The following is a 12,332-nucleotide window of genomic DNA, read 5'->3' as shown; positions in this document are numbered from 1 at the left end:
CTTCCAGGTTAAAGCTTACAATCCAACTACTTTTTTTACATTCTCCGAATTCATATTCTCAGAAAACTAATTTATGGTCAAGATGAACTGTAGGAAGCCTACCTTACTATGCAGTCTAACTTCTAGAAAAAATTCTGGAGAGTTCCCGGTGTTCAAGCGCCATCACACCCAGTCTCCTCATGTACTGCAGAGTGCCATCCCTAGTGGTGTCCCCTACTTTACCCCTTGAGTTATTTCTCCTACTACAGCCTCTCATTTATACCACAGCTTTGATTATTGAAACCAACCATTTCAGTTTGGTTAAAGAAATTGAATCCTCCCAAAACACACCTAAAATTAAAGTACAGGCTTCAATCCTTAGAGAACTGTAAGCACCTGGAATTCATGGTGCATTAAACCCCTCAGCACTGACCTTTAAGCTTTCTGGGTTATCCATAAAATTGCCTCTCCAATGTACGATCATTCAGGACAATGGGATCCCAACCACAAGACAGCTTCATTGATCACAAGATCACAGCTTTCATGAGCTCACTTAGGTTCCTGCACACTGTAATTTTCCTTCTGTATCTGCCAGTGATTGTGGTTACTTTCACATCATATCTTGTGCAAAGTACCAGCCTAGCACCTCACTGACCTACAACACCTACAACAGCAGCCAATGCTTGCCTGCCCTCTGGAATCAACCCCCATGAGTGTTTATCAGGGTTGGTGCTAGGGAGGCACAGCCCATACTGCTGAGGAAAAAATGTGTTTGTTTTACTGCCACTTACTCCTGGAAAAACGGGGGCCACTGAATGTTGTGTTTTAATGGCTGATGTTACCATAGGTGCAAATACAAATCTGTTTTTACACTTAATACGCTGTGTGGCAGCAAGATCCAGCAGAAGATCCCTGCAAATGTAAACACCTACATGCACAGTGACCTGCTTACATCTGGGTTTGCACATAGCCATTTAGAGGATGTATAAAAGCTGTATTCAAAGCCCTCAATTTAAAACAATTTTCAGGCAGTCCCTGGCAGACTGAGTAGAAATGACGCTCAATAGTCATTCATCCAAATTTTATGTAGTTTTAATGCAGAGAGTTTTCTTTTAAATTCCAAAGTCTTAGATTGTGCCAAGAAGTTGCCATTGTATTGATTTTGATGGGGAATTCTGGTTTAGATTTGATGACATGGGTAGCAGCCCACATTTTGAGTGGATAATATCTAAAATTCAATGTCATGATGTTCCAGTATTTCCACTGATTTCTAGACACAAAATAAATTCAAGGACTTATATACATTGAATGCATTCTGTTTATTTGAGAAGGAAGATCTCATACGAGTGCCTGTTATGGAGGGCATCTCTTATCAGGTACAATAAAATCAACCATTGCTTCCAGCAGAATACAAAAATACACATCTCAGTGACTTCCATACAATAATAAATATGTAATCATGCATCCAACAATAAAAAGGCACGGAAAACTGGTCACTTAGTAGTCATAAAAATTACTAACTATATTAACAAAGCCACCCAAATTATCTGTACAAGGAAATGTAACAATATATTCCAAAGGTGAAAACACATAAAACATCTTTAAAATAGTATATGCAATAAATACCTCAATTGTTTTTATATATTAAAAATAAAACTGTGCCATTGTAAACAGTATGTAAACAAACAAAATTCACTGTTCCTTACCATTATTACAAGTAAATAAAGCCAAAAGTTACACCCCTGCTCTGTTAGATATACTTCATTGGCAAGTTTTGTCAGGCAGTTTAAAGTTTTACTCTTTTCTGCAGCAAACAGAGCCTGCTATGTGTGTAATTCTAAGTATTAGAGCAATTGCTAAGCTTCAAAACTGACTACCCAGGATGTAGTAGGTCATCAAAGAGAACTGAAACTAGGAAAAGCAATTCTTGCAGTGTTATGGACAGAAGTCATTTATTTTTACTACATATAATAGTGTGGGTAAAACTCAGCGGTTTATATGACACTGCTCTCCTACAGGACTCGAGGGGGCTGTACAGAGGTGGTGAGCATCCCTATTCCCTTGGGCGGAGAAAGTGAGGCACTCAGAGGTTAACTACGCTGCCCCCAGCCTTACACCAGCTCCACTGGCAGGAAACCAAAGGCAGAATCCAGACCTTCAGCCACTTCCTCCTCATTTCCTCTGATATCACATGGCCTTGCAGACAAATAAAGGTGTGTCCTGAGCTCCAGTCCTGATCAGAATTGCAGAAAGGCAACCAACACGCAAGAAAGGTGTCTGCTTGCATCTGGCCCCACTAACGACCACAAAACCTTGCCACCAAGTGAGGCAGGAGCACCATAGGAACTTTCTCCCCACTAATCTGTGATCAGACCCGCATTAGCAGACTAACGAGCCCAGACAGAGCCCTGTGTATCCTTAGCAAGCCTACTGATTGACTCAAATGTTTATTCTTTTGAAGTCTGTTTCTACAGCCAACAAACTCCTAGACAGTTCAACCAAGGTGCATACTTCCTGCCTATTAGCAAGGGGAAGGATAGGAATCTGAATATGATCCTTCCTTAAACTAAATTATAGGGAAAGATTCCCAGAATTGGTGGGCATTTGCACAGATGTCTTCAGAAAGAGCCTCGTGAAGGAAGGTGTCTGGTGTCTGCTGTGTTATTTCTTCAGCTTCTGATAACTTTGACATAACTACCTCATTTTACGAGTCCGACTATCCCTGGGATGACTATCTATGATAAATATAAACTTACCTGTTCCCAACACATATATTTCAAAGTGCATGACAGCTCCTGTTTGAAAATTATATTTTAGCCTCAGGTGAAGAAATTAGGATGCATCTATTTAGCTGTTTCACAGCCATATGGTTTTTATACAGGAAGAATACACTTTGAGCATACATAATTAGAAGATACCCTGAAAAGGGATTTAGGAAGCGCTGCATTATGATATTTTTCTCCCTTGTGCTATTAAAGAACTGATCCTTCTGCCTTCAGACAAATGATTTCTCTAATGTCAAGCAGTTGTCTGACTTGCCTTACCACTTAACATTTTCGTAATTTTAATTGACCCATGGAATATTAAAAATCATTCAACACACTGGCTCTGAAGATACCTCCAAGTCTTGATGAAAAGCTTAAAGCCACATACTTACTATGTAACATTTTTTTCCCCAATAAGGTACTTTTGGATAAGGTACTTCAAGTGTCTCATACCAGATCTGCAGAGACAGGTGAGATCAGTAAGTACAGAAAACAGACAGGACTACTTTTCATTTATCAGTGAATACTTCACATTTACCTGCCACATTGCATTCTCTCTTTGTGGAGAGAGGCATGAAAGGTGATCTCTTTTTAGATGATTCTGTATTAAATCTTACAAAAGTTATTTTAGAAGGTATTTTCTTAGACATATTCAAGGACCAGATCAATGAAAAATTCTGTACATTCTCTTAGGCATATATTCCCACCTGTGTTGTAGTTTGCAGGTTCCATAGAAAAATCCAAATAGAAACTGCAGATTTCACATTGGGAAAAAATAAATACATTTCACTCATTAAAAAATTATCACAGTAGGAAAATAGCCAGTAAACAATAGATTCAGAGGGGTTTAATCTTGGCCCCAGTGAGATCAATGGGAGTTTTGCCAAGGATTTCAAAAAAGCCAAAATTTTACCCAGAATCACATACAATTCTTTAGCTGACAACGATCATAAACATCCTGCCACCCCATTGTATAAGTTAAATATTAATAAGCAACTGTAAACATCCTGCAATTCATCTGATATAAAAAATACTATAATAAAAACAATGCAGCATCTCAAGCACTGTATAGTTTTAAGTTTTTTTGGCTCTACACACAAGTTGGCATCATTATATTGAGCAAAACCAGGGTATGTATATACATCTCTATGTACAGGTGTGCTCTCACATACACACTACGAACTAGATACGACATATCTACTATACACATCCACACAAATACTGGCAAGAGAATGACGTTCATAGGTGAGGCATATAAAAGCCTACCCATGATCAATGTGAGGATCATTTTATATGAGGAGCAATTTCCCTCCAAACAAATCATCTGTAGGCTTACCTATAAATGCTACAAGAACAAGAACAATCTCCAAGGGGCCTAAAGCACTGTTTAAAGCACAGCATATGCCTTAAGTCCCTAAAGATCTATATGATTGCAAAGATGATGGACTTTCATGTGGAATGAACGGGAAGAAGGGGAAACAAAGGACAGAAAGTACTGAGTACACACCACTTTTTACCTAAACCCATGCAAACCACATTAGATGTTTTTGTTTTCAATTGAATATAGGTTTGGATTGAGCGGAAATCACGTGTTTCAGCTCTTTGCTACAAACTGCCATTTAGACACAAATATATGAGTTATGCAGAGCAGTGTCATATCTCTGCAACACTTCCATGTGTACTTCATGCATCCACTCATGCATGTAAATGGATGTTACGACAGAGCTACCTAGCAGCTGTACTTGACTGGAATATCAGTGTAAGTTGCAAGCCTGGCTAATGACAGAAACCACCCATGCTGGGCTGGGATCCTCTCAGAACCTTTGAAATACCTTTAGATGAAATGTACCTTTCTTAGATGCCAGAACACACATTAAAAATGCATTAATGCAATTCCACAGTGCTCAACATTTGATGATACCTGCTCTAGACAGACAGATGTGACAGCGAAGAGTTTTGTTAGTAGTGACTGATAGGCTTGCCATCACCATGAATTAAGACAAGGAGCTTCTAATATTATATGACATTAAATTGTTTGTGTGTGATGACACCAACAAAGAGGAGCCAGAGGGAAGGTGCAGAGATCAGGCCCCCTTCACCTTCAGGAGCACCTCATCTGCCACTGTGAATATCACCTTGCCCTTTGATGATCCCATCAACATACAAGCATATTAAATTCCTAAGGTAACTGGCAGCTCTAGGGAGGTCTTTTAGGATTCCAAGGATATGATGTGAACATGTGGCTAATGAAACAAATTATCTCAGGACTGGTTCACAAGCTGTGCTCCTTGAGTGGGAAAAATGGTAATTTTTGTCATATATGGACAATCACATTTTTCAAGGTACCCAGTTTAAGGAGACATAGAACCAAGACAGAAATCAGACACCACAAGTGACAGATGATGCCTACAGAAAATGTGGCTAAGCACACAGTCCAAATGCCTGTTTCAACATATAGCCATGGCATCTTTTGAGAGGACAGTGCTACTAGGAACCTTCACACTGAGAATCTGTATGCCTGTGTGCTCCTGTGGGCTCCTTCCTAAACTATCCAACCAGAAAATCCTGCATCCTTGAAATTCTCATTAGAAGCCTCCAGGCCCTACTTTTCAGCACACGTGCTCTCCCCATCACTGAAAAGCAACACCAAGCAGCTTCAAATGGCTTTGCTCAGTCTCCCCATTTACAAAATAATTGACTGTGACTGCAAGGAGAATTAGTCCTAAACAGAGCTTACTTCAACACCAGGAGAAAAACACAGTTATGTTTCTAACTCTTTCCCTGTTAATGGGACTGTCAGGTTATTAATTACATTAAAATCATTTTTATACAATTAAAGCTTTAGTTTTAAAAATCAGGATTTAAAATGCTAATTCTGTTTTAAAAGTCATAGAAGGGATTTGAGGCACTGTGGAGATTTTACTTCTGGTTTCTCACACAGTTTCCATAATGAAAACAAACTGTTCAATTTTACTATTTCTTTCTGTTAATTCATTTCTTCCTGTTTACCTTCCAGTTCTTGTCTAGCCATACCTGGATCAAACACAGCTCCCTAAAATAGTTGTTTCCAACAGATTTGGGAAAAAATAGCTGCAAATTACTTTAAACTTTGTACCACATTGCTTTTATATTCAGTAGCTTTTCAATCCTAACACAAGTCTTTGAATAATACCAAAAAACTTTATTTTTCCAAAGTATTTGTTCCAATGAATAAAATATTCATTGGCCACTTGGATACTTGTCATACTAATAGCTACCATAACGTTCAGTGTTTTCAATGTCTTACACAGCTGGTAGTTAGCCAAAACACTTCTCTTTCCAAGGGCATTCTGTAGCTCCTGTTAATTGTTAGACAGAGCTTCTAGCAGGGATTGCAAAAATATAACTTAGAGGATTTTAGTTCACTATGGCTATGCTAGACTTTGGAGCCTGAAGTCCTGGTGTCTTTTGCTCTCCTTGAGCACCCTACAGCTTTTTCCTGGCCTGCCCATCCAGCTCTTCTGAACAGAAACCATGGAGAGACACACAAGGGTCTCATCTTGCCAGAAGCTGGGAACTCATCCACTTCTGGGAGCTGGGAAGCAATGTAAAAACATTAATAAAGGCATGACTGGTGTTAAACATAAATGAGGCACCAGCTTCTTCTGCCCCACTAATAAAAGAAATAGGTTTTATGAACTCAAAATCCCCTCAGAGAACTTATCAAATTTTTGTCAACTGGGAAACAAGTCTTAAATTATTTAAAACAGATGTTTGTAATTCTACCATGTGCACATATGATTTTTCTGTCAACTGTTCTGAAGGTGATAGGTCTTTAACCACTACAGCTAAACGGATTAACATTTGTCCAGGAATCCTCTTGGGTATGTATTCATAAGCATTTTGCTTCTTTGCACAAGTGTTAATAATGCTGATATTTTTTAATTAACATATGACAAGGGGATAGTGTTTTAGAATTAATTCTATGCACTGAAAAGGTCAGAAACATTTAATTTTATTTTTTTTAGTTAAAATATTGAAGGTGATTGCTATTAAGCCCACAGAAGTGGCTAAGAATTCTGGTATTAGCTCCAACTGGCTACAGAAATTCTCTTCTCAAGGTCTCCAGATGGCTTCCAAATAGATTATAATTTTTGAGAAAAAGACTGGGCTTCTGTATGGCAGAAACAAACATTTCAAATAAGTAAGCTAACACTTAACAGATCTATGAAACCTAATGCAACAGTAGTAGAAAACAACTAGAATTTTTTTTTTTTCTTTTTGTAAAAAAGATCCATTCCACACTATATTCTAGATATAAATACAGGAATTTATACAACCAGTAAAGATTTTATATTGATAATTACCAAATGTGGCTTTATCAATCCTGCTGATGTTACCATTCATCTCTGAAGATAAAGCAGAGATATTTTAAGTCCTGCCCAAAGACTAAATCCTGTCCAAACTCCTCAGCTTCCTCAAGTCATCAAAAACTTGTTCCTTAAGATAGCGATATAGTCATGTACAGTTCTTGCAAACATTAAACCTTTGCAGTTAGAATAAGCAGCATCAAAATTGTGATATGAAAGTCATATCACAAAACATGCAATCCATGGAAACAGAATCAAAAATACAGGACAGCCTGCATTATAATGTATACAGTATGCTGCAGTTTAGAGGTATTTAAGTTACTGGGATGAAAAAATAAATTTAAAATCACTTATTTTATTTTTTTGTGGTTCTCACTCACTCATACAAGTGTCAAGATGATTTCCTGGTTGTAAGCTAAACAAATTGCTCCAGCTCAGTTATCCTCACCGAGATACATTCCTTGTGCCTTTACCTTTCACAAAGACTTTTTGCACTGCTAATTATTAATTACCAGAACTGTTGAACTCATAGACAAGAATTTAATATTTAGGAGCACAGAGAGCACTGCAGAAACAACTGTAAACACTACTAATGCAATCACTAACAGGAAGCATCAAGCAAAATGGAATCGCCATAGGGGGTTTTGTCTTGCATGTACATTATTTTTAAAGTAGGACTATGGAACATCCTCTCATATTTGTTTTATAAATTAATTTTCCATTACATTGTGAAAAAGGTATCCTGCCAGTCTTCCTGAAATGAAGACCAGATGCATTGAAAAACACTGATAATTTTACCCTTGAAGCAATGTTCATTATCAAGGCTTTATGAAATTTTCATTAATAGCATGAGCGAGTTCAATTAAAAAGTAAAATTGGCAGGTTACCTATTTCTCTGAAAAAACAATGGAAAATACTAAATGGACATTTATGAAGAAAAAAATCAATACCTCTGCTTTGAATTACAGTGATGTGGCACTGCAGTATTATTTACTTTGGGCAGGGATAGAGAGAGAAAGATGATTTCTATTTATTATTTACAGGACCAAGCACGTTAATTCCAGTCCCAAAACAATAAATACGGGAATGAAATAGTCTGGGAGGGTTTTTGATCATATGCTTTACACTTTGCTGTCCTTCCAAGTTCAAAGCATTTTTCTTTGAAAGAAAGAAACATTCAGGAGAAAAGAAGTTAAGGGAAAAATGTATCAAAGAAAATTTTCATTTGCTATCTTATAAAAAACATCAATTTTTGAACCTTCTTTTCTTTGAAGTATTGCAAAACATCCCAAACACCTACAACCATGAGTTGGCTTGATTTCATTCAGTTTCTAAAAAGAAGGCAAGAGGCTTTATAAAGGCAAAACTTGCATGACCTAAATCAGAGGTTGATACAGCAATCAAATACAATGAACTGAGACAATCCTATTTGAAAATGACAAAATAGCAAATACACTTAGCAACCTGCTGCCATTTTAAAACATGCAGTTCTTATGTTTCTCTCTCTGAGGTGTAGAGCTTTCCATCTATATGAATACCAGCCACTACAAAAAAATGCAGACTACTCTGCATTCCTTTCAGGCTTTAATGTATACTGACCAAGGGAATCACATGTATTTGACTGGGGGGGGAGGAAATTAATCCAGTAAACTTTGTATAGGGATTGTCTTGATATATCTAGCATCCTGAATCAGGCTCCTCAGGACCTTGTTTTCTAAAAAGCTAACTCCTTTTAGGGATGTGTTTACCTTGGTTTTGTTGAAATATTGGGATGTATGCTTTGAAGCACTTTTCACAGAAGGATTAAATTACAGAAAATATGGTTCATTAAAAAATTTAGCTATTTATGTACTTAGCTCTAGGAGCTAGGACTTTTACAGCAGTAAGGAAAAAAACCCAGTACTTAGAATAATCATGAGAGAGTAACACTGTGTTCAGGCCTTCAGAAAAGCTACTTCACTTAAACACAGTTACAACCCACAACATCCACAGAGAACCCCTGTAAAAATATTTTGAGCCTCCCTGTCAGATGCATTTGTACTTCATAGCCAACACTAGTCTAAGGCATAGAGTTGCATAAAATTTGCTCTCCTGGGCATCTAATAAATACAGCATAAATGATACTTACAGTTTTGTTTTTTCCTACTCACATGTTTAAAAAAACTGCTTAGGACAATCAAAGTTAAATTCTTTGGTGGTCATTTAGAAAAATGATCATTGATCAGTTGTCCTTTAGTGAGGTAATTTGAGGAGTGCTGTAAGAAATTTGTTGCAAACAACATTTTCCCATTTTCCCTGCCCAAAAGCAGCTCCCATTTTTTAATATAGTCAGTGTAGACCTCTACACCTGACTTGATGAGATCTGGTTCTGTAACCTATCTTAATGCATTATAGACAGCAAGGCTGAAAGTTGTAAAGAGATTGTATCTTACAATCAGGAAAGCAAAGAAAGTTCTGCTATGTATTATGTCCTCGAATAGACCAGAAGATTAGCTATGTTGTCTACTGTAACATCAGTATGCTAAAATGTTGTCACATGTTAAAATATAGTGTAGTTTATGGAGAGCCAGAGAGAAAAGGAAATAGAGCTCACAAAGACTTGACAGATGTCACCTGAACATCATTAAAGAGGTGAATGTCAAGTACATTAAAATAAAACCAAAACCAACAAACTTTCCATTGTTTGCCCAACTTTCCATTTTTTGCATATGCTTTTCATAAAACAGCCTGAAAATCATACCATTTGGCAAAGACATTTTGATTTTTTTTAATGCAAAACCCAATAGAAAATAGCCTATTACTTTCATTTGTTTACCAGAATATCACTATCACAAAACTCCCAGAGTCGAGCCTGTTGAACCTACAACAGCAAGAACATGAAGAACTACAATAATATACAAATTAAGTCTGTTTTGTTTGTTTTGACTTTTTTTTCTCCAATGAAACAATGAGAATAATGGATTTTACTTTCCAAGGGATGAGTCCCATCTACTTGCCATGGAACAACTTCTGTCATATGCATGAGAAATGGAGGGCAAAACCAGGATGCAGTGCTTGACATTGGCCCCTTTATACAAGAAAATAAATTTTGGTAAAAACCAAATGAAACCTGCCCATGAGAAAAACATGAATAGATGTTAAGATACTCTTTAATGTGCAAGAAACATCAAAGCTACTTGATTAAGTGAAAGTCAAGCGTTCCTTGTGCTGCAATGACACATTGCTAGGAACAGCAAGGAGACAGCAGTTCTGTGCAAGTTTCTGGCAGGTGGTGCAAAGTCATCTCATCTCAAACATTTAGGTAGGATTTTTTTGTAGACATATGAAATTTATCTTCTGACTAGATTAATACTTTTGTGAAAAGTTAACCAGGAAATTAAATTATGAACCTGTTTCATTTAAGTAAATAACCCTGCAAACTCTGGTCCAGAGCAATTTCTGAACAAAGATGGTTTTAATTTTTTTAACCTGTTTACACTCATGGATTACTACCTAGCATGTGATTCATCTTAGAATGCATAGTCTAAAACTTTAGAGTCTGGGTTTTTTTTAAGTTTTTATGGTCTACTGATGGCAGACTGCTGTCAAGAAACAAATTTATACCTTTTTAAATAAATGCACACAGATGCGTTTTTAAATTAATAGTTAATTAGCAACGAGTAAAAGTTTACCCCACAAAAATCAAATCAGCTGCTACATTTTAAATATCTTATGTATGATAAATAAAGTTAAATTTCCTTTAAGAAAGTTTCATTAATATCTAAACCAGCTTTTGAACAATTGAATAAATAAAACCATTAGTGCCTACAAGTTCAAATATGCTACAGATGTTTAAGATAACTGAATAACTACATTAAAATGCACCATGAGAAGATTCATTATCATTTTCCATGCAGGAAGCCAATTGATGTTTTTGTGAGGTACCGGTCTTTCAAAAATTCTCATAAGTTAGTTACCTGATAAACTTTCTGTACATGATATATTTAAAAATCTAACTGTACAGTGTTTCAATCATATATAATCTGCTGAATATGGCACAAATGCTAAGTTTCCACACCCACACACCCTTTGCCATAGAACACATTTTAGGCATAACACAACACTGAAGAATAGAAAAGTGCCTGAAACAGGAGGAAAAAAAAAAAAAAAGAACACTCAAGTAGCAATAAATTAAATCTCATTCAAACCAATAAAAAAGTTGTTCAAGTGTTTAAAGTATCAGATGTGTCATGCAACAGAACAACAGACAATTCAGGCAGGCACACCATGCATTTTAGTTTGCATTCATGGTATCACAAGGTATCTCTCCCCTCTTCTGCACGGCCGGCGAGTGCTGGATACCTGTGGCACTGCCAGGCTCACGTGTTGAACCTTCCAAACTTCTTGGTCTCCTGCACAGGAGGTTTTACAGACCTGCTCCTCAGAAGAATAACCAGATGACCTCATGCTGTACAGTGGCATCTTGCTGCAGCATAAAGAGAGGCATACTGAGCTGCATGTAAGCAAAGCAATCGTTTCTTGATTATATTTTCCAGTCAGTGCAGTTGATCATCAACCAATCAATTTATGAAACTGGGCTTATCCAAACTGGCCAATGTGCACACCAAGAAAACACAGAACATATCACCTTTTCCTTTTTGTTTTGGCACAAATCCTTTCGTACTCTTGCTGCGAGTTCTTCACCACACAAGAATTCAGAGATGCTAGCCTGTACAAACACCAGTGCTTATTCTTCCATAGAGTAAACTACAAGGACAGCCAAGTGCCTGCAACGGCTTTGCTTCTCCAGCAACTTTCTCTTCTCTCTTTAAGAAAAGCACCAGCATAATTACACTTCTGACAAAGGGGTGTTCTTGCTGAGCTCTTTAATTCCCTGGAGAATTCGCTTCATATGACCCACTTTCGTTATCCCCAGGTCCTACAGAAAATTTTAAAATAGACAAAGAAAAAAAGAGAAGAAAAAGAAGGAAGTTTACTTTAAAAAAAAGGAAAAAGCTCCATTGATTATGATCTATCCATGCAACAGATGTCTACAAATGTGCTCTCTGCAATCAACACTAACCAGGAAGTGTTAGCAACAGTTCCTTTACAAAAAGACTGCTTAGAGCATACAGTGAATCCCTCTCTGACTGCCAGACATAAAATTACTTACCTGTAATAGTGGCAACCCAGGGCACTTCAATATATGTCAAAATCATCTTTGGCTTGACTTCTAACTACAAACATCTTTCACAATTTC

The 12,332-nt window shown here is 37.0% G+C and overlaps 1 protein-coding gene across 5 annotated transcripts in view; it reads right to left on the bottom strand.

Annotated features, from left to right (window-relative positions):
• Positions 1 to 1,279: 1,279 nt before the first annotated feature.
• The window catches only part of DGKH (diacylglycerol kinase eta), a 161,012-nt gene continuing 149,959 nt past the window's right edge, over positions 1,280 to 12,332 (bottom strand). For all 5 annotated transcript variants that reach the window (XM_015633234.3, XM_015633242.3, XM_015633251.3 and 2 more), the window contains one exon: positions 1,280 to 12,011. In XM_015633234.3, coding sequence (XP_015488720.1) covers positions 11,922 to 12,011 — 90 coding nt within the window. In that variant the 3' untranslated portion in view covers positions 1,280 to 11,921. The remainder of the gene's footprint in view (positions 12,012 to 12,332) is intronic.

The sequence above is a fragment of the Parus major genome, chromosome 1, assembly GCF_001522545.3.
Source record: "Parus major isolate Abel chromosome 1, Parus_major1.1, whole genome shotgun sequence".
Classification (NCBI taxonomy): Eukaryota; Metazoa; Chordata; class Aves; order Passeriformes; family Paridae; genus Parus; species Parus major.
The sequence above is the reverse complement of the archived record's forward strand: the minus strand, read 5'-3'. Positions and strand labels throughout refer to the sequence as shown.